The sequence below is a fragment of the Cyprinodon variegatus genome, unplaced genomic scaffold, assembly GCF_000732505.1.
Source record: "Cyprinodon variegatus isolate N-32 unplaced genomic scaffold, C_variegatus-1.0 Scaffold58, whole genome shotgun sequence".
In the NCBI taxonomy this organism is placed as follows: Eukaryota; Metazoa; Chordata; class Actinopteri; order Cyprinodontiformes; family Cyprinodontidae; genus Cyprinodon; species Cyprinodon variegatus.
In genome coordinates this window covers 173,011-195,792 of record NW_015150511.1, presented here as the reverse complement: position 1 = coordinate 195,792, position 22,782 = coordinate 173,011, and the positions used below count along the sequence as shown (strand labels likewise).

Below are 22,782 nucleotides of genomic sequence, written 5' to 3'. Positions count from 1 at the left end.
AATCTTATTATTTTTTTTTACAGATTTTACTTTTTTTTTTTTTCAAATGTCTGTTTTTCAGATTGAGTTTTGCGGAGTTTTAAATTGGACATTACAGGTCCCATTCTCTTTGCTTCAAGCATGATACAAACACTTGTCACCCACACTGACCAACACAATATTGTTACTAATTCCATGCAGACCAATAGAAATGTGCTTTTTTCATTTTTGAAGACCAGTTTGAAAAGAATGGAACTGGTAAAATGCAATCAGAAAAACAGAATTTTGGAAGAAAAAAACAGAACAGGTAAATGTACAATCCCTAAAAACATAAAATATATATATATAATTTGAAAATATCCAATCTGTTAAAAATCTGTTTTTTTTTTTCATTGCAACAATACTGGAACAAAAGTGCCCCCATACTCCAATAAATAGCTGAAAAATGTTACAGATTTACAGCTTGGAGAACTCCACCACCCTGACCAACCTGTTTTACTACAAACGTTTTAACACTCATAAAAAAATAATGTTAAGGAAAACCCAATTTACTATTATTTAACAGAAAATTCTAGACGTATGGAAGCAAAAACAAAAGTTTTTTAAGAAACCAGCGTTTCCTGCTTTCAGGGTTTCTTTTTGATCAAGTTCAATCTGTGCCTCAACACAGAGCAGGCTGGTTTATACTCTTGAAATGTGTTTCATTTCGATCCTCTGGAATCTTTGGGTGTTTAGTCTGAAGCCTGGGAGCAGCAGGGAGGGGTGGCTTCTTAGAATATATGAGGTTTGCTCCATTGGCTATTTAAACCTCAGCAAAGCATTTCTTTGAATGAGTCACTGGATTTTTCTGAGTAAGCTTGGCCTGATATAAACACTTTGTCACTCTTCATCTTCTTGGAATCAGAAAGCAGATTATAGAAATGTCTGTTAATTCTTTACATCTCTATGATTGCTGCCAATTAGCCACAGCATCTGCCCCCCTAAACAGGTACAGTATCTTGACGGGCTGTTTCTCTGCAGTTCCGCGGACAGACGCAGGTCCACCTGGATAAAAACTTCTTCTTGACCCACGCTCAGACGGCCAGGTCAGAGACCTTCATCAACCTGCGGGAGGTGACCTCCCGCTTCAAGCTGCCGCCTGGAGAATACCTGATCGTCCCATCCACCTTTGAGCCACATCAAAATGGAGATTTCTGCATCCGAGTTTTCTCCGAGAAGCAGACAGAGACAGTGTAAGAGCCAAAAGCCACCGGTTCTGTTGGGTTTGTAGGGCAAGAGGACCAGAACCTCCTCCTTCCTCTTTCCTGTTTCAGATTTCATCTGACTCCAGAATAAAAGAACCAATTTCTAAATGTTTGTTCTGTTTTCAGGCCGTGTGATGACCCGGTCAGTGCAGAGCTCACGGACGTAAGTGATGCCCCGCCCACATCTTTTGTTATTGCCGCTAATTAGCAGGTAACAGCTGCTAGTTGGTTAACTGCTGTGCTTTGCCTTTTTTGCGGTGATCGTGTCCAGGAGACGGTGTCGGATGAGGAAGTAGATGCAGGGTTCAGAAACTTGTTCTCCAAACTTGCAGGAGATGTAAGTCTGACAGTGACTCACCGCAGCCAAGCAGCTGTCTCATTATGCACTGTGGTCATGTTCAATCCTTTTAATGGAACCAGTTTGTTGTCATTTCTTTGTTTAACTAAAACCAAACGGTGAAGTGCTAATATACAAGTTAGACTCTGCTTGTCCTGGTTCTGAAGCTTTTTTTTTTATCGATGGTGGTTAAGGCATTTCCTGGTGCACTGGAAAAAAGGGGAGTATAAAAACAAGGAAGAAAAAAAACAGAATACGTTAAATTTTCAGTTCATTTTACCTAACAAGGTTTCTTAATTTAGGATTCTAAAATCTAACCATAAGCATAGTCAACATGTAAAATTAGAAATTATGTCCTAAGACAATATAAATTATCAAACACCTCCAAAATCTACGTTTTTTTACTTTGGTAAGAACCAAATATTTGCAGTATGACTGTTGGAGGAATCAAAGTCCTCTTCCTGCAGCTGTTCTGCAGCAGAGGAAGCTCCACTGGACTGCGGATTCTGATCCACATCCAATCTCCAATCCCTGCTGACAAACTGAGGACAGATGTATTTGTTTAGATTTCAAATGCTTCATTGATTCATTTAAAGCTTCCCTGCCTCGCAGTCTTTGGAAATAAACTAATCAGGAAGTCTCTGAGCTGCCTTGGAGAGTTACCGGCATGGCAGGTGTTTAAGGGAGACAGGAAGGGTGTTTATCCCCTGCTGACTGACTGCCTTCTGTTTCAGGACAAGGAGATCTCTGCATGCGAACTGAGGACCATCATGAACAAGATTGTCGGCAAACGTGAGCCAAAGCTTCGATAAGTTAAACTTGTTAAAGAGGAGCGGCTGCAGAGATGACTTCCTGTGTTGTTGTTTTTTGACAGGAACTGACATCAAAACGGATGGATTCAGCCTGGAGACCTGCAGGATCATGGTCAACCTGATGGATGTATCTTTTAGCAGACATGAATGATTGCTATTTAATTAGAATTTACTGTCAGTCAGTGTTCAACCTGTCCAGACACCTTTAAGTGATCTTTAACCTGCAGCAGGACAGCGGGAACGGAAAGCTGGGCCTTGGAGAATTCGCCACTCTGTGGAAGAAGGTGCAGAGATACCTGGTGAGCTTTGACCTTTGACCTGTGAAGCCAGATGTACTCCTGTGTTTGGGGATTTGAGTATATCTGAGTGTGTGTTTTTTTTTCTGCTCCTGCAGTCAATCTATAAGCAGAACGACACAGATAACTCTGGAACGATGAGCACTCCGGAGATGAGGGTGGCCTTTAAAAATGCAGGTGGGTCTGTGAATGTGGTCTTCCTGTGCCATGTGTAATGTGCAGGAACTTCCTGTTTGCCACGCTCGTGCCTCATGCTTCAGCAGCCTGTGAAGTCGGAGCAGCAGCATTCTTTAAACTGTCTCCGTTTGATGTGGTTTGGTTGTGAATCCTCAGGTTGACTGTGATCAACACATAGTTCCGGTTTTGCTTGCTAACGGGCACATCTGCTCTGGTTCTTCCTCTTTTCATTGAGGAAACACTCCCTCTGAGTGTTCATTGAACACATGCCCCCACTCAAACTTCTCCTCCCCTTCTTCTTTACTCTCACATTATCCAACATGAGACCTTTTTCCACTGAAAGCCTCGTGTCATGGTGTTTTTAAGAGATCTGACCCACATGCAGAAAACCCCTCAGAGAAACCAGAGTAAATGTTTAACAGGTTTATTGAGGAGTTCAAATGGGTTGGATTCAGGGGAACTCAGAGAGCTGGTGAACCGGAACCGGAAGTGAGAAGGGAAGTTCAAAGAGGTTGGTTCAGGGTCCGTGGGAATTTTGAACGACGTCTTGCAAAAACAGAGATAAACGGGACTCACGTTTGCGGAGAAAGTTTTTTTTTCCCAGAATCCAGTCCGTATGGGATTTTTCAGAGATAGAGGGGCTCATTGGAGGGCGGACAAGTTTTGGTTTAGTTGGTTCCAAACACCTCGGGATTTAAACCCTCTGGATTTTTTTTCTGGGGTAATAAGAATCCCAGAGAATTCATCAGCCTGCTGTTCCTTTTTATTCTCAAAGACCCCAGGAAATGCATTTTACTCAGTCAGATAAAAACCTGCAGTACACCATCAGTCCAGCGGGTGGCGGTAAAAAGAACACGCAACTGGATTAACTTTTTCCCCTCAATCATGTGATTAACTATTTACTCATTTTGAAACACAAAGTTTTTGTTAGTGTTTAAAGTCGTAGGAAAGTCATATTTAAATGTCAAATCATTCTGGCTTCTACGTTTATATAAATGTACTCTGTCTTTAAAATATGTGGGGTTTTTTCATGGTTATTTTATGCAGGCCAGTTAGTTATACGTCAGCCTGTACACCTAAGTTCAGCCAATCATATATTAATGGTCATCTGTCAATCACATTTTTTCGAACATAGCATCTTGATTAATATGTCGCAGCTAATATACGCAGCTGACAAATGATAGTACTGGACCAGCTGTGGAGTTCATGTGGTTGATTGATTCCTTCCAATATTTATAAGTTTAAGTACTTAAAAGTAAAAAAAAAAAAAATGTGATATTTATGTTTTTATCAAAATGCATCTGGTCTTCACAATATACATTTATCTCCATGTAAACATAACCTATATATTGTACAGGAACTACAGTGAGTTAGCTATAACTGGGGATTCCCAATGCCAGACTCCGTTAGCTTAGCTTGCCTTGCAGACACACTAGTCTGCAGCTGAATTTTGTTGCTCCAGAAAGCGTAGGCCTATTTAAAAGTAGGCTCATAATCTTGAACTGAAACAAATAAAGTTTTGAAGTGAAATTCCTCGCATAAAAACATCTTAAAGCAAAATTTGGTGACCAAGTATATAAACAGAAATAACCGACAACTGGCCGACATTATGGCTGCGGTTGGAGCAGCCTTGGTGCACAGAGCTCCGCTGCTCTAACACAGATTTAGAATAGGCTTTTTGTTGACAAACTGACAAGGCAGATTACCATTTTGACGTGCATCTTTATCTTAGAACTTCTTTTGTGACCAGTCAGAGTATTTAAGTTGCAATTGTACATTCACCATCTTAATTTACTTTTGCTGCCGGTGGAAGAAAGCACTGCTGATTAATTGCTGAACTCCTCTTCAACAAGCCTTTGGTATTTTTGAAATTACTGAGTTTCTGGAAGGACCAAAAGTGCCGGGAGAGTAGAGAACCAAAAAAGTGAGGTGATCTGGCTAAATGTCTAACAAAATGCTACTCAAAAGCAGGTGGCTCTCGGAATCTGAAGGTTGTTTTGGGCAATTTCTGAAGTCAAGGAAAATATGTGGAACAAGTTCAGTCAAGTCAGTTTATTTGAAAAGCACCAATTTCTAGCATATGTATTTTCTTAATATGCTTTACAAAGAAAAACTATTTTGTTCAATCATACGGAAAGATTCCAAGTCTAAATCTTTTCCAGCGAATCCTTATTATGAAAAAGTGTAGTTAAGTTTGCTTTATCTTTTATATTTGTTGGTTTTCTAGCCATACATGAAGTACTTTCTATTTTAAAGAGAAAGTAAAAGGTTAGTTCCAGTATAAGCTTCTGTCTAAAAGATAAAGAGATACTGTAATGGCTGAACAGAACCAGGCCAGGCAACCTACTGAAAACATACTGTTGAAGATTTTAAAAAACTGCAAATAATCCTAAATTAAAGAGCAGTAGGAGAGTGAGGGAAGGTCATCTTCATGTCCTCCAGCAGCCTAAGCCTATAGCAGCATAACTATAGAGTAGAGATTGATACATGGGCCGACTTTCATCAGCATCGTTTGATAAGTGCATGTGTTAGAAAATGTATGTATGCATTCAGCAGCAATCCATGCCTTCAGATTATGTGGAGTACATGCATTGCCACGCCTCTCCATTTGTTATTAATTGTTAATGGTTTTTTTTGACGTTTCTCATTTGTTCAAATTGAGACCTGTGTAACAATTATTCCTATTGTGCCATTTTTTTCTTGCAAATGGAGGAAGAAAAACCAATATCACTCTAAGAATCAAAGAAAATTTCAGCATCACATATTGGGGATTAGTTAGACTTATATTCTGCCTTTTATTTGTCTGTCTATATGGGATATGACCTCCAGCTCAATAGCAGATATTCTAAGGCCTATAATCTAGGCTCTCCCAGTTAAAGTCCCTCTAACGATGGAGAAAAGAAATTGCTCAATCCCAGTTTCACGATAAAAGAACATAGAAGTAGATAGAAGAAAGCTGCAACTGAAGTTAACTACAAAAACAAACAAACAGCTTCACTGTGATGCGGCGAAGCCTTAGTGGGTGGAATGGGAGCTTAGTTACCACTTTTTACTGGAAAAATACCAGCCCAGCCGAGTGGGAGGGGCTGGCTCCCACCAACATTCCTAGGATAACTGGCACACACCCCTCTGTGGTTAGGATGAGTCATCACCCAGGCCTTCTACTCTACACAAATCAGTCCAGAACCTTGTTTTTGAGGATGCAGCTTTAGTTCCTGGTCTCACTGTGTTGCAAAGTGTCAGTGTGCAAAGCAAACAAGAAGGTTGGTGAGCAGCACTGACCTTCAGAGCATGATCCTCCTGTCCATTAAGAAATCACCTATGACATCACCAGTGTGTTGCTGGATTCCCCTTACCTCAGTGATATCCTTTTTGACTCTACATAGCCTGGCTGGACCACTAAAGTCTCCTGTGTAATAAACTGCTGTTACACATTCATACCTCTGTTAGATGTCCCATGGTAATTTACAAAACAATTTTATTCCCTGTATTTAAAACCTATCTAAACTGAAGTATTGTTTTATCTGGAATATCCTTCTGTCTAGTCCAGCATTCTGGTCGTATTTAGATGGTATTAGGAGAAGAAGTGACTCATCTGGGAGTCTGAATGAAGGAGGAACCCTGAGTTCTTCTTCGACAAGTTCAACTTGACTGAGTGTGATGCTGTGTCCGCTCAGAGCAATGCTTGATGGGAGATCGGCCTTTTNAGATACTGTAATGGCTGAACAGAACCAGGCCAGGCAACCTACTGAAAACATACTGTTGAAGATTTTAAAAAACTGCAAATAATCCTAAATTAAAGAGCAGTAGGAGAGTGAGGGAAGGTCATCTTCATGTCCTCCAGCAGCCTAAGCCTATAGCAGCATAACTATAGAGTAGAGATTGATACATGGGCCGACTTTCATCAGCATCGTTTGATAAGTGCATGTGTTAGAAAATGTATGTATGCATTCAGCAGCAATCCATGCCTTCAGATTATGTGGAGTACATGCATTGCCACGCCTCTCCATTTGTTATTAATTGTTAATGTTGTTTTTTTTTGACGTTTCTCATTTGTTCAAATTGAGACCTGTGTAACAATTATTCCTATTGTGCCATTTTTTTCTTGCAAATGGAGGAAGAAAAACCAATATCACTCTAAGAATCAAAGAAAATTTCAGCATCACATATTGGGGATTAGTTAGACTTATATTCTGCCTTTTATTTGTCTGTCTATATGGGATATGACCTCCAGCTCAATAGCAGATATTCTAAGGCCTATAATCTAGGCTCTCCCAGTTAAAGTCCCTCTAACGATGGAGAAAAGAAATTGCTCAATCCCAGTTTCACGATAAAAGAACATAGAAGTAGATAGAAGAAAGCTGCAACTGAAGTTAACTACAAAAACAAACAAACAGCTTCACTGTGATGCAGCGAAGCCTTAGTGGGTGGAATGGGAGCTTAGTTACCACTTTTTACTGGAAAAATACCAGCCCAGCCGAGTGGGAGGGGCTGGCTCCAACCAACATTCCTAGGATAACTGGCACACACCCCTCTGTGGTTAGGATGAGTCATCACCCAGGCCTTCTACTCTACACAAATCAGTCCAGAACCTTGTTTTTGAGGATGCAGCTTTAGTTCCTGGTCTCACTGTGTTGCAAAGTGTCAGTGTGCAAAGCAAACAAGAAGGTTGGTGAGCAGCACTGACCTTCAGAGCATGATCCTCCTGTCCATTAAGAAATCACCTATGACATCACCAGTGTGTTGCTGGATTCCCCTTACCTCAGTGATGTCCTTTTTGACTCTACATAGCCTGGCTGGACCACTAAAGTCTCCTGTGTAATAAACTGCTGTTACACATTCATACCTCTGTTAGATGTCCCATGGTAATTTACAAAACAATTTTATTCCCTGTATTTAAAACCTATCTAAACTGAAGTATTGTTTTATCTGGAATATCCTTCTGTCTAGTCCAGCATTCTGGTCGTATTTAGATGGTATTAGGAGAAGAAGTGACTCATCTGGGAGTCTGAATGAAGGAGGAACCCTGAGTTCTTCTTCGACAAGTTCAACTTGACTGAGTGTGATGCTGTGTCCGCTCAGAGCAATGCTTGATGGGAGATCGGCCTTTTACTGTGTGTTTGTTCTGCCTAATGTTAGTTGTGTGTTCAGCGTGATGCTAGATGTGTTTGTAAATAATGCTGCTTGCAGTTTTACACCACAATGCTGGGTGTGGGTTCAGCATGCTGCTAGGTTGGTGTTCAGTATGAGAATAGCCGTTTGTTCAGTATAATCTTTTTGTTGTGTATTCAGCTTGATGCTAGGTGTGCTCAGCATAATGCTAGTTGTGTGTTCTGCACATTGAAGACATTTTGATTTCAGTAGAGGAGGGAAGGCAAGTATTTTTTTTATATAACTAACTTTAGACCTGATTCAGTGCCGCATAAGATGTTTGAAACATGAGCTTCTCAGAAGTGACAGAGGGGACAGCCAATCACGCAAGAAAAGACGGTGGGCCAATCAGGAGCTTCTAAACTCAGGGAAGCGGGCTTAAGCTTGACCTGCGGTTGTCCGCATGGTCCAAGTGCTCAACGATTGTCTGTGTACTGTAGCAGAACATTGTTTTTGGACAGTAAAATGTGCAGAGGACCCAAACGGACCCCACCCCAAAATTACATCCATGCTTCAGCGTGATGCAAACGTATATGAAGCTTGATGCTAGGTGTGTGTTCATCATAATGATCAGTGTGAGGCTAGGCGTGCGTTCAGCATAGTAAAGGCTGTGTTCAGCATAATGCTTGGTGTGTTTAGCCGAATGTTAGGTGTTTTGCTTAATTCTAGTTTTGTTCAGCATGTGGCTAGGTGTATCTACAGTGTACTGCTGCTTTGTGTTCTGAATGATGCAAGATAGGGCTGCAATGCGGCCCACTTTGTAGCACTTTTGCATTACAGCAAAAAGGTTTTTGGTCCGATTCCCGGCCTGGGGTCTTTCGGCATGGGGTTTGCGTGTGTGCTCTCCAGGTACTCTGGCTTCCTCCCACAGCCCAAACATAGAATAGAATAGAAAATCCCTTTATTGTTTCACAATGGGGAAATTCTGGTGTTTACAGCAGCAAAAAGATTATAGAAAAAAGAAAAACATTTCACACAAATGTGGACCTTAGAAAAATGTATAAGAATAACATAACAGTGAAATGTTAAAAAAATAAACAAATGAAATACTGTAAAGTGTTTTAACAATATAAATAGTGTTGCGCGGATGCCATTTTTTGGCTCCGATACCTGGCTGTGCAGTATTGATACCGATATGTAAAATAATTTCCATCATAGCTTTGTCAAGCTGCTGCCTACCTTAGTGAAGCAGGAAGCAGACTAATACAAAGTTAATCCAGTAGAACTTTTTATTACCTACCTGGAATGGGTGACAATATAACTTTTGGTTCTCGAGATGGTAACGGTGCCCTATTTGTTGGTACTCTTTATCGGTGCAACACTTATAAATACTGTCCACTGGGAGAATAAATAACCAATATCCAGCTATGGACATTTTGACAGTAATGAATATCTAAAAATAGCAGCAACATCAGAGATGTCCAAAATGACAGCAGCACATTATTTAACTGACTAAAGTAGAAACTGTGCAAAATCAGCATGAATGTAACAATTAATTGAGGTTGTTGGGAACAAAATGTCTTAATTAGCTTCTTTAAAATGTTCTCTTAAAGGTGATGTTGAATTTATGTTTATTGTAATACTGGGTGCGTGCTCGGTGTAAAGTGTGTGCAGCAGAATGCTAGGTTTATATTCTTTAGCATGCTAGGTCAGCAGGATGGTAGGTGTGTTTATTGTATTGTTAGATATATGTAAGTAGTAAGTAAGTAATGTTATTCGCACCTTTCACAGACATAGAGGTCACAAAGTGCTTCACATAATTTAAATACAAATAAAATACATTTACAGTCACAAAAGACATGGTCATAAAACAACCAAATTAAAATGCTTTCTTAAGCAAATAGGTTTTCAGTTCACTATTAAAGACATCAACAGAATCAAGTTAACACAAGGTACAGGAAATCGTTCCAGAGCGCCGCCGCGACCACCAGAAAGGAGCGATCTAAATGGGAATCAGAGTTTAATATGACAATTACGGATAAAGACTGGATAGATATGTGGAAAACACAACAGACATCTACTAATTCGCGGATATGGAGGGAGTTTGCATGGAAGAACCTTATACGTTTTTTCATCACGCCTAAAATCAAGAATAAATATAGTAATANTGGATAAAGGCCTTTGAAAATGAGAGACAATAAGGTAATAATGAGTACAAGCCCCCGAGCAACAGTTTTGGTTCCTTTTTATTTTGGGTAGAGGTGGATGTGTTGTGTTCAAGTTCACTGTATATGTAAATAAATGTAAAAATTTCAATAAAAAGTTAAATGTTAAAAAAAGAAAGGAGCGATCTCCCCTGGTCCTTTAACAAGGGACCATGAGCAGGTTCTGGTCCTGAGATCTCAGCCTCCGAGAGCGGGTATATGGACACAACATACTTTAATGTAGGACGGAGCATGACAATGAAAGGACCTGTATTGAGGATAAAAAGTGCCAAAATTAAATAAATAAACACAGCATTGTTCGTACAAGTCAGTAACCTCGCCGCGGAGTTCTGAACCTGCTGCAGACGAGACAACTCCTTTTTGTTTAGACAGGAGAAAAGACTGTTACAGTAGTCTAAACGGTGTGGGTAATCATTTCAAGATCATCTCTGGAACCAATTGTTCTAAGTTTAGAGATGTTCAGTGTGATATCTCTTCCAGACGATGCTAAATCTGTGTTCTGTATGATGATATGTGTGTTTGGTGTGACGCTTGGTGTCTGTTTCAGATGATGCTAGGTTTGTGTTTAGGCATTTCCTGTACATCTCTATTTTTTCTTTTTTGTATCTAACTTGTTGTTTTTCTCTGCTGCTGCTCCCAGTGAGCTGATGGAGACGGTACGTTACCTCCTTCAATCTTTTCTGTCAGTTTTTCTTTCAAACTTTCCTTCATTTACTGTTTGAAACCACTGTCATTAGTTTGAGTCTGAGTTCTGTTTAACGTCTGAATTAATGTTAAGTCTATATTTGTTTCAGGTTAGTTCTGTTTATTCAGTAAATCTTTACACAGCTTTGGATTTAGTTAAAGTTATTATACCCATCTGATGTGAGGACAAAACAAATCTGCCGAAATAAAGACACATTTCTAAATACCAAACTCATTTTAGCTCGGATTAACTTTATTCTTCATTTCTTTACCCTTGTTTTCCGTGGTTTATTTATTGCATTGAATATGTCGTAATCAAAGGCGTAAATTTTCTTTGCTAAGGGATCTACTCACAAATAAAATTTGTTTGTATCAGAATAACCCATTTAAAAACATTTTTTCCTGTTTAACTTTTGTTTTTTCAGTTGATAAATCAGTTGTTTTACCTTGTCTTCATGTTAGTAGGCATTTTAGATGCTCTGTCCAACTACGTCTTTGTCCTCCTGCAGGTTTCACCCTCAACAACACTATTTACCAGCTGCTGGTGGCCAGATACTCTGAAACAGACATGACCATCGACTTTGATAACTTTGTGGGGTGCCTGATGAGGCTGGAGATGATGTTCAGTGAGTCTCATATAACCATTCACCAGAACAACATTTACCATTCCTAAAAACCCAGTCTGTTTACTGAAGCAGACATTGCACCATTTTCTTTTCAATGTTGTTAAAAGTTCTGTTTCATAGATCTCCAGCTCTGTTCAACCCTGAATCATGTGTTTCATTTTCCTCTTCAGAGATCTTCAAGAAACTGGACAGCGAAGACAGCGGCTCCATTGAGCTCGACTTTAATCAGGTGAAAATGAAACTTGTTTATCTGCTTATTAATAGTTTCATAACTACTTTACTTTAGTCACAGCTTACTAACCATTTTCCAACAGGTAATAACAGCTTATAAATAGCTTAGTTACAGCTTATTAACTGTTCATTTTAAGAGTTTAGTCTCATATTTATTGTAGCTTAGTTACAGCAAATTACTAGATATTCGCAGCTTATTTAGTTTAGATACAACTCATTTCAAGTTTAGTTGCAGCTTATATACAGTTAATCTACAGCTTATCAATCTAAATGCATCTTATTCACAGAATAGTTTCATTTTAACTGTTTAGTTACAGCTGATTAACAGTTTAGTTAAAGTTTATAAAGGGCTTAGTAACAGCTTGTAAACAGGATAAACTTATTAACTAGATTCAAATTTTTAAGTTATACATGTAAAGTAAAGTTCAGTTGAGTGGATTAAAACAAACAACATTCAAGTTAAAAAGTTATAGATTCTGTTTCATCTTTTAGACTTTTTAAACCCAGTTTTACAGGAAAGATGATCAGTAGCTTTTTATGAGAGGATGGGTTTGATTATACCACCAACCAAGTCTTTTTCCACTTATTTCCAACTTCATAACTTCACAGCCCAATTAGAAATAATGTCATGATGGCAAAGAATAGTTACACAGCAGATTTACTGTATTTATATCAGCATACGTTGAGCTCAGAAACTGATCCTTGATCTCTCTCTGTTTCTCTTGCAGTGGTTAAACTTCGCCATGATCTGAACCAGAACCTTTCTGGGTCGGTCCATCGCACCGTTTACAGCTTTAGCTTCTCTTTCTGATACAGTTTCTGACATTTTTATGAGTATTTTATCTTCTACACCAACTGTCTCATAAAGCCAATAAATGTACCTACAACACATGTGGTTTGTGTCCTGATGCTGTGCAGGTTTGTAAAATAGAACCTGTTAGTAAAGCCAGAACAGACAGACGGCTTCCAGCTGTTTTTACTGAAAGCTTGAAGTAGTTCAGTTGGATGTTTTCCTCTCCAGGGTGGTACACATCCTGTATGAGACCCAGACATCTGTCAACACCCCGCAGCAGAACTTTGGTCTCACTGTTTCCGGGGGAAAAAACAATATTTGGTTCCTCCAGAACAACAGTGATTCAGCAGAAAGTCATCTTGTCTGCTCTTTTATCAGCTCCTCATAACTTTCCATTACTTCAGTGAACTGAACCAACTTGGTGTAGATAGGATTTTTACCAGAAACAGGTGAAATGTTTTACTGAAACACTCATTTATCAATTTCATGAATTCAGTTCAGATTCACAACAAGTTAATATTTATATACTGAAAAATAAGCCAGTAGTCTGGCTTTGTCCAGAATCTGGAGTTTTCCTACCAGTTCGCTTGTTCAACCGTCGCAGTTGCTGTAAATTGCAATTTGAAAAGAAATCTATTTGTAAGACCTCCTTGTAAAAAAATAGAAATTTGAAAAAAAAAGTGAAAATTTCAAATGAGTAACAAAATTTGTAAAAAAATAAAAAATAAAATAAAAAGAGTTAACATATAAGATCTGTAAAAAAAAATATCTTTGTAAAAATAAAAATTAATCAAAAATAAAGATTTGAAAAAAACTTAAAAAATAATCTGATAAATTAGAAGTTTTTTTAATGCCAATGCCTTTTTTTAAATTAAAATTTTTTTACAAAGTTTAATTTCTGGATTCCATTTTTCAGTTTTAATTTTACAAAATCTGTTTTTTCAAATTTCCATTTGTAAAACATGTTCTTTGCAACAATGATGGAACAGAAATGACTGCATAGGGTTGCGGACTCCTAATCTATCAAACAAAAACTGGTTTTAACTTAGTACTAAGTAAATCATTGTTCAGGTAAATTTAAAACAAAATATTAAATCGGTTCAAATCAGTAATGGCCTCATCTGTCAGTGCATATCTTAAAAAAAAGTTCTCATTTTATTCCATCTGAAAATTGTCTGACTTCTTAAGAAAAACGGACTTGCTTTTATTTAATTTTTTGAATAGTGTGTTTTTAATATAGGGGCCAGTTCTAAAGGGCCACTGGCCCCTTATGTCCCTTACTTGAATCCACTTTGCTCATCATATTGACACCCGAGCATTAACCATAAACGTCCTGTGGAGGGCGCTGTTCAAAGAACCCCCCCTGTTGGGTGGAGCACCGCCCCTCCTCAGGGTAGGGCTGCTGCTGCTGCAGTGTAGCATCCTCCTCAGCAGCATCCGGAACAGAACCAAAGACAGCAGGAATCAAAGCGCATCCCGGCCGAACCGCAGAGCAGCAGAACAGGTGAGGAACACGGTGGGCTGGAAGTAAAGCTGGATTCCGACCCGGTCTGGGAAACGTGGTCCGGATGAGCTGCTTCGATTGTTTTTTAAACTGATTTAGAAATAATTAACAGGCAATGTGTCCAAGGCGCGCGCCCAGACAGGTGTTACCTGAAGGTTCTGGGTGGGAAGAGGTCACCTGATCAGGAGGTTCTGAAGGATAGCTTTAAATCTGTCATCATGGTGCTGACGGATCAAAGTCTGCAGGCTTCTGATCTGAGATCAGCTGATTAAATCAGCAGGTGAGTTCTGTCAGGTTCCATCTGCTGTTCCTGATGATGCTTCTGGACCAGGACAGGATCACTGCTGTGTTTAAAAGATTTACCTGTTTGAAGCTAACAGTCCTGAAACGGACCAGCTGATGGAGAACTTCTCCAACCTCTGCTGGAAAAACATCAGAGAAGGTCAATCAGGAAAGTGAAGAACTAAATGAATGAACCCGCAATTATTACAGGACATATTTAATAACTCCAAAAAAAGAAAAGGTGCAATAAAAATCCAGTGAAGGTTAGAAATTATAGAAACTACAGTCTAAGATATTATTTTGTAAATCATTTGCAATGATTTAACAATTTGGTATAAAACCAATGCAAATCATTAATACATATAATTTTTTTTGTTTGTTTGTTTTAGTTCCTTTACTGCGTATAAAGCATTAGAACTATGTGCAAAATTAGGTTGTTTTATTTTTTAAATCTAACTGCATATAAAGCATTAAAACTGTGCAAAATTAGGTTCTTTATTTTTTTTATCTAACTGCATATAAAGCATTAAAACTGCGAAATTAGGTTCTTTATTTTTTTATCTAACTGCATATAAAGCATTAAAACTGTGCAAAATTAGGTTCTTTATTTTCTTTATTTTCTTAGGTTCTTTATTTCTTTAATCTATCTGCATATAAACCATTAAAACTGTGCAAAATTAGGTTGTTTATTTTTTTTATCTAACTGCATATAAACCATTAAAACTATGTACAAAATTAGGTTTTATTTCTTAAATCTAACTGCATATAAACCATAAATATGTCAAAGATTAGTTTTAAGCCCTAACCATATAAAAAGCCTCATATTTCTGTTTTTTTCGATGTTTCTGTTTGAAAAAGTCAACTATTTTCCATCCTTCATTGTTTCACTTGTATTTTAGTTTAGATTCAGGTCACAGTAATTGTGCAGTAGAGGTTTGAACTGGCAGGAATTTGGTGATACATTGAGTATTACTGTACACGTGTCTCGATATGACAACCATAGTGTAAAAAAGACAAATGTTGTGATTTCAAAAGTAATATAGCTCTGGAAAACCTGAGCAGATCTGTTGATCTGCTACAGAGCAGCTAATAACCAAACCAAAAAAACGAACTTCTTAAAGGAAAATGCTAAGGCATGCTCATTACCAAGTCGGCTTTATTGTCAGTTTCTTTACATTCACTGGTCATACAAAGAATTTAAATTACGTTTCTTAGTTTCCCATGCAGACATAGACATACTGTAAAATACAGACATAGACATACTTTAGACATAGACAATAAAAAGAAAATATATACAGACTTACCACATACAGACATTAAAGTGCAAGACTGAAATATAGAACAGATATTAAAAAAAAAATCCAAGTCATTACCAAGTCGAGGGATATAAGAAAACAAAACAAGATAAAATAATTTATAGAATATAAAAATCATGTATAGGAAAAGGTTTAGGTTAGAAACTAGTACAGCCGTAAGACTTTATAACCACCACTGTTCTCAACAACCTCAATAAGTTGCTACATTCATGCTGATTTTGCACTGTTTGTATCTCAGTCAGTTGAATAATATGCTGTTGTCATTTTGATGTTGCAGCTATTTTTAACTATCCATAACTGTAAAATGTCCATAGCTGTATAATTGTTATTTATTCTCCAGGTGCAAAGTTTTATATTGTTAAAACTCTTTACAGATCAGTCATTTATTGTTTATCTTTTATCTCTTCACTGTTATGGTATTCTTATACATTTTTCTAAGGTCCACATTTGTGTGACCATTATTTCTATAATCTTTTTGCTGCTGTAAACACCAGAATTTCCCCATTGTGGAACAATAAAGGGATTTTCTATTCTGTCTATGTACAGATAAGGTAAAGAAATATCCAGAAAATTTGAGAATTAAACCATCAGGTGTTGACAGAACTTGGACAGAAAGCCGATGAGAACATTACCTCATTAGTTGCCTAATTACAGTTTCCCATGCTGTCCACGTCCACAAATGCTGAAACAGGAAAAAATAATCCCACTGCTAAACAAAAAAGAGAGTGCCTTTTCCAGTTCAAATGGTTTTTCTCACTGGAAAAAATCAAAATCTAGATAAGTCATTGCTTTTTTTTTTTTTTAAAGTGCATTTGTTCTTGAATTGAGAAGGTAAAAGAGACATTTTGCCAATGGAACAAGGCAATTTACATTTAAAATAAGAAAATGCATTTGTATTGTCCTATTTGAAGTGCATGTTATCTAAATATCTTATTTTAAGCATAAAAATACTGATTCCATACTCTCATTTATCAACTCAAATTAAGGGTAAATACACTTAATTTCAGACATTTTTACTTATTTCTAGAACGTTTTTTCCAGTGGTGTTTGGAAAATATCATTTAAACAAATGTGTTTAAATAATGATGTATGCAGAGGATTCAGTTATATTAACATCTGCATTAACTCATAACTATTATGAATAAGGAAATTAAAAGAGTTGTTAGATGAGTTAAAGCAAATAAAATGGTCCTGGATATACCTAAAACTAGATGATTGTAGGATCAAATCATGATATTGATAGGAACCCTTTACTAAATATTCACATGAATGATCTCTGTAGACCAAACCTCTGGCAGTTACTGCTGACAGCAAACTATGACTGACATGACTGCAAAGGCGATTTAGATGATGCATCAGTTATTGGACATAAAACTATATGAATTTTAATATCTGAAGATTAGTAATTCAGTCGCTAATATTATCATTGGAAACATAGATAACACACAGCTCAGACAATTTAAAGAGCTTCATCAGGATTGATGTATAAGATGCACAGGAAGCTGAACTGGTCATAGATAAGATAAGACTATATAAAAAAGCTACGATTATTGATAAAAAAATTAACGTAAGTTTTACTGAAGACTACATTAATAATGTTCAGATCTCTCAGTCAAATACAACTCTAAACAAATATGTTTTTTTATCTAGATTTAAAAATATTGAGGGTTTTAGATCTTATTCCAGATTAGTGGAGCAGAAGAACTAAAAGTTGCTTCTTCATGTTTGGTTTTGGTTCTGATCCAGTAGAGCTGAAAGGTCTGGCTGTTGATCCACTGCCAACCAATCTGGAATGTATTTTGGAGCAAAGCCATTCAGTGATTTCAAGACTAACAGAAGGATTTTAGAGTATATTATCTGAGATAGTGGGAGCCATTAGAAGGTCTTTAGAACTGGAATGATGTTCTCCACTTTCTCAATTCTAGTGAGGACGCAGGCAGTAGCATTCTGGATCGGTTGAAACCACTTTTTAGGCAGAGCTGTGAAGACACTGCTGCAGGGAACAATTCTACTAAAGGTGAACGAAGCAGGAATTAGTTTTTTAACATCAGTCCTTTAATCTCGGAGATTAGTTGTTTAGGTGATAGAAGGCCGGCTTAGTTCCTGTCTTTGTGAGCCTCTGAAGGTTCAGGTCTGAGTCCATCACTACACCCAGATTAGAACCTGATTCCTGGTTCCTAGCTGGATTTACTGAAGCAGGGTGCTAACTTTTAAATGCTTTTTTTTGTTTTTCCAAAACTATTCTTCACAGCTGAGTGTCATCGGCATAGTTATGGTAGCATGTTCTTGTTGTTTATTTAGATCTTAGTTAGGATGAGCATGTAGAGACTGAATAAGAGCCTCTAATATGGATCCTTGGGGAACACCACATGTGATTTTTCTGGTCTCTAGTGTAAAGTTATCTACCGAAATGGGAATAGTCCCTGTCCTTCAAGTAGGATTCAAATCAGTCCAGCTCTGGACCAAAAAGGCAGACCCAGTTTACCAGGCACTCTAATCGTATTGAGTGATAACTCCATTCATACTATATGCTTTTTGTATCTCTGCTTCTGTCTCCTTGAACCCCGGTCATCCTCGGCAGATGGCCGCTCACACTGAGCCTGGTTCTGCTGGAGGTTCCTTCCTGTTAAAAGGGAGTTTTTCTTTTCCACTGTCGCTACAAGCATGCTTAGTGTGAGGGATTGCATTGGAGTCAGTGAGTTGATCAACTAGTTTTCCTTAGATAGAAAACTTTGAATCAATCTGACTGTATGATCTGGTTGAACTGTAAAGTGCCTTGAGGTGACTTGTGTTGTGAATTGGCGCTATAGAAATAAACTGAATTGAATTGAAATATCATGATGAGATATTTACCTGTTTGAAAGATGGGGACCTTTATGTGACAGTAGGTAGCTTAAATCAGACACCAGAAAAATCGTGTGATGTTTCCTAAAGAGTTGAATGAAGAGCTTTGGAGATTCCACTAGTTTAATACTTTAACTTAAACCGTTCCACAAATCTGGACCGTTGCTGCTCTGGTTAAGTTTTTTAATCTGGTTCTGTTCGGTTTTCAGACATCTGAATCGGGTCTGCTCCAGTTCCTCTCTTCAGATTCTTATTATTGATGTTCCTCTCCGTGGCAGATTTAGGACCAGGATGTTCGGCGGAGTGTCAGGACGAATCCAACATGAGCGGGACCGAGCCGGAGGCTTGGGCTCGGCCCAGCAGGCGGTAAAGTTCATGAACCAGGACTTCCAGGCCTTAAAGGAGGAGTGCCTTCAGAACAGAACCCTGTTTCAGGACCCCATGTTCCCGGCAGAACCTGCCTCGCTGGGCTTTAAGGAACTTGGACCTCTCAGCGCCAAAACCAGAGGAGTGGAATGGAAAAGACCCACGGTAAGAACCAGAACCAAGACCAGCCTCAGTCAGAGTCAGTGATTGGCTGCTCATGTTTCCTCTCAGTGACAGGAAGTGAGGTCATGCTGGTGTTATAAAACAGATATACTTGTTTCTGATTGGCTGTTCCAGGAGCTGTCAGCTAACCCTCAGTTCATTGTGGGCGGAGCCACCAGGACTGACATCTCTCAGGGGGCGCTGGGTGAGTCTGTCTGGAGTTCATGTGACTGGAATCTCAGACTATTGATGGATATTTGGTGGTCAGGGTTAAAGATCAAAACATCCCATAAAAAGGTGGACATTTATATTTAGCATTTACTCTAAATGTGTAGAAAGTTCTTTAAATAGCAGAAATTTGACAATGAATATTTTTCAATTCAATTCAATTCAGTTTATTTCTATAGTGCCAATTCACAACACAAGTCATCTCAATTCACTTTACAGTTCACCAGATCATCCAGTCAAATTGATTCAAAGTTTTCTATCTTAGGAAAACTAGTTGATTGCATCGACTCATTGACTCGAATGCAATTCCTCACACTAAGCATGCTTGTAGCGACAGTGGAGAGGAAAAACTCCCTTTCAACAGGAAGAAACCTCCAGCAGAACCAGGCCCAGTGTGAGCGGCAGATGGCCGCTCACACTGGGCCTTTATTTATTTTTATTTCGGTTTTATTTTCGTTTTTATATTGAGCGGCCAATAAATCAGATTGTTTTTGTCTCCTGAGTTCACCAGAGAGAATGGAATCCATCTTTTCTGCTTTTCTGCTCTTTTTTTTCCTGAACCCGTCTAGAAACCAAAATTTTGCGGCCTTCTTAGATCTGGTTCTGATCCGCAGCTCTGCAGGCCTCTGGAAGAATTGATAGATGTTGAATTTCTACGGTTATAGAAACGGTCAGTTCTCCGCCTTAAACAGAGGCAGCAGTATCGTTCCAGAGTTTGATCCAAATTTGGTGAAATGTCCATCAGGTTTATTAAAGCTGTCTATGCCTCAACCAATCAGAGAGGTAGGCTCGCCCTGCTAAATCAGCAAATGATCTGAACTTCTGCTTTCACTATCCCCAGCATGCATTGGGACCTAACCTGTTGAACCGGTGGCTGTTGACACAGCTTTCCAAGAACAGGGAGGGACACAGGGAGCTTTTTAAGAACAGGGAGGGACAAAAACATCTTTCCAAGAACAGCAGCAGGTGCGACGGAAGCTCTGTGGTAGGTCAAGCTTCTCTTTGTTTGCTTTAAAGCTGCAGGTGAGGCTGTTTCCACACCTAATGATGAGAAATTTGATTGTGTGTTGACATCAGGCATCCTCTAGATCAGAGGTGTCAATCTCATTTTCATATCAGGCCACTTTAGAATAAACAGGTCTTACACACGCCGCTTTGTTTTATAAGATATAAATATAAAAAATATAACCGCGGATGTCTGGGGGACAGTGATTCGCCTACATGTTATGAATGCTGGCGTACCATAAATAATAAATTATTAACAGTTTAGTTTGTGCCTTCAAGGCATTGCCCAAAGGAAGACGTTACCTGGATTACAAAACCGAATATCTTCAGAACGGCTCCAAATGATACAAAACTCATATGGATGAGTGGAATATGATGTAATAACGTAAAATCAAGGGCCCAATGTAAAAAAAAAACGGTGTTCCCCTTTAACTCCTATGCATTTAGCAGTGTTATCCATCTTTTTGAACTTTAAAGAGCACATGGCTCTATTTCAGAGATAAACCAATACAGTTTTTTTTAAGGATGATGCTAATTCTGATTATTTCTAACCAATCACCGATGTGCTGCTGATATTTTTGGGTCAGCTCTCGAAGCCTGTATTTTTTTTATTTTTTTTGTCCTGCATTTAAGTGGTAAAAATGACGCAATGATAAAAATGTTATAAGTATCAATTTAAACAAAGAAATTATAACAAATCCAACAAAAGAACAACGTAGAGCAAATGGAGGGAATGTGAATAAACACACTACATGTAACCTTAAGGTATGGCTGCTGAATGCACTGATGTATCGGTAAACACATGTAATGGTCGACACCTATGCAAGAAAAAACATTTTTATATTGGTGGGGGGAAAAAAAGGGTTAATCTGTCTACATCTGTTTGATGACCAATAACTGTCTTGGTTCTTGAGGGCCAGAAGATTTACCATTAGGGGCCGAATTCAGACAGTGGGCCTTGAGTTATACATGTGTGCTTTTAATAAACGAGGAGCCCAGTGGACTGCAATGCAGCTCCATTAGTGACAAACTGCTGCACCCTAGATGCGCAAAGGATTAGCGTTATCACAGATCCTTCCTTCCAGCAGCTGGTAGACTTTAAAACTATCACCGCTCCAACCCAATAAGTAAATCATTCACATGTTTCCAGATTATTCCATATAATCAATTTTAGTAATCAAAAAGACTTACTAAGCTAAAAAAAAAATCTACTGTCGTTCATAACAGTGTAGCTTATTTTTTATATTTTTACATACCTCTGTGTTTTGTTTTTACCACCATTCATTGGAAGCCCATTAACCAATGTATCCCTTTAAAGGCTTATTCTGCACTTTTACTGTTCTGTTTATCATCCAGGAACTTCAAACACAACCCTTGACAAAATGTCATCAGAGATTCATAGAACAAACAGGGACTCTGTTCTGATGAATAATTTATATATTTACCAATAATCCTAAATAATGCATCAGTGCAGGAGCCACTTAGAGCAAACAATTAGATGTTTTCACATTTTAAACATGTATTATACATCCAGATCCTCTTCCAGATGCAGCCTGAAGAGGTAAACAGCAGTAAACATCTGAGAAACGCAGCATAACAGAGAGCACCTGAAGGCAGCACGCATTGATCTGACGGCGGCGTCTGCTGATGGAGCTTCCATTAGAGGGAACCATCTGCGGCTCTCAGCTGAACGTAATGAATCATCACTGTTATGATGGACTGCAGCAAAAACACTTCCAGGAACATGAGCTTATCTTCCTCATCTCGCACTCATCATCATCATTTGATCTAAGGCCAATTTAGAGTGGGACTCCATCCTTTTAACAGAACCAGTTGGGACAGTTTTAACCAGGCCTGCAGCTGAGCTCTACATGTGGGTTCTGCTTCAGCTGACTAGAACTTCCAAGGTTAGAGCAGCTTTCAGAAGGAGATGATGGAGAAGCTGAGCTGCTGCGGTTTAAGGTTGCTTCAGGTTTTCATGCAGATCTTGCTCCCTCTGCTGGTCACAGCAGGTGGAAACAGGTGTCCTACATGAGCTGTAGAGCTCCACAGGCAAGACAGGTGTCTACGGAGACAGCAGCTTATTGAGGCCCCCTGGTCTTGCATGGATCACCTGAGCAGGTGACCTGTCAGGTGACTGTTCTCCTTGTGTCTGTCCTCCAGGGGACTGCTGGCTGTTGGCTGCTATCGGCTCTCTGACTCTAAACCAACGGCTGCTCCATCGGGTGGTTCCTCATGGACAGAACTTTAACCATCCGTATGCTGGCATCTTCCACTTCCAGGTGAGGTCCTACCTGTCAACAAACCACACCCCCTGTCCTACATAAGGGATGAGGGGGGGGACTGTAGATTGGATCACTGGCTCAGCCTGTCTCTCTCCGTCTGTCCTTCTTCTCCTCCTTGTGCAGTTCTGGCAGTTTGGGGAGTGGGTGGACGTGGTGATTGATGACCGGCTGCCAGTTAAAGATGGAGAGCTGCTGTTTGTCCATTCAGCAGAAGGAAGCGAGTTCTGGAGCGCTCTGCTGGAGAAAGCTTACGCTAAGTAGGGACTGGGACCATCCATCCATCCATCCATCCATC

General features: G+C 38.9%; 2 protein-coding genes across 2 annotated transcripts in view; both read left to right on the top strand.

The window, feature by feature from the left end:
- Nucleotides 1-12,593, top strand: part of LOC107082647 (calpain-2 catalytic subunit-like) — a 23,149-nt gene extending 10,556 nt beyond the window's left edge. The window contains exons 10-19 of the mRNA XM_015371433.1: nucleotides 988-1,211; nucleotides 1,350-1,386; nucleotides 1,495-1,560; nucleotides 2,295-2,352; nucleotides 2,435-2,499; nucleotides 2,603-2,671; nucleotides 2,767-2,845; nucleotides 11,355-11,471; nucleotides 11,642-11,700; nucleotides 12,431-12,593. Of these exons, the coding sequence (XP_015226919.1) occupies nucleotides 988-1,211; nucleotides 1,350-1,386; nucleotides 1,495-1,560; nucleotides 2,295-2,352; nucleotides 2,435-2,499; nucleotides 2,603-2,671; nucleotides 2,767-2,845; nucleotides 11,355-11,471; nucleotides 11,642-11,700; nucleotides 12,431-12,454 (798 nt within the window). The 3' untranslated portion in view covers nucleotides 12,455-12,593. The remainder of the gene's footprint in view (nucleotides 1-987; nucleotides 1,212-1,349; nucleotides 1,387-1,494; nucleotides 1,561-2,294; nucleotides 2,353-2,434; nucleotides 2,500-2,602; nucleotides 2,672-2,766; nucleotides 2,846-11,354; nucleotides 11,472-11,641; nucleotides 11,701-12,430) is intronic.
- Nucleotides 12,594-13,866: 1,273 nt separating this feature from the next.
- Nucleotides 13,867-22,782, top strand: part of LOC107082646 (calpain-1 catalytic subunit-like) — a 21,979-nt gene continuing 13,063 nt past the window's right edge. The window contains exons 1-5 of the mRNA XM_015371432.1: nucleotides 13,867-13,999; nucleotides 18,720-18,972; nucleotides 19,105-19,174; nucleotides 22,366-22,484; nucleotides 22,611-22,744. Of these exons, the coding sequence (XP_015226918.1) occupies nucleotides 18,733-18,972; nucleotides 19,105-19,174; nucleotides 22,366-22,484; nucleotides 22,611-22,744 (563 nt within the window). The 5' untranslated portion in view covers nucleotides 13,867-13,999; nucleotides 18,720-18,732. The remainder of the gene's footprint in view (nucleotides 14,000-18,719; nucleotides 18,973-19,104; nucleotides 19,175-22,365; nucleotides 22,485-22,610; nucleotides 22,745-22,782) is intronic.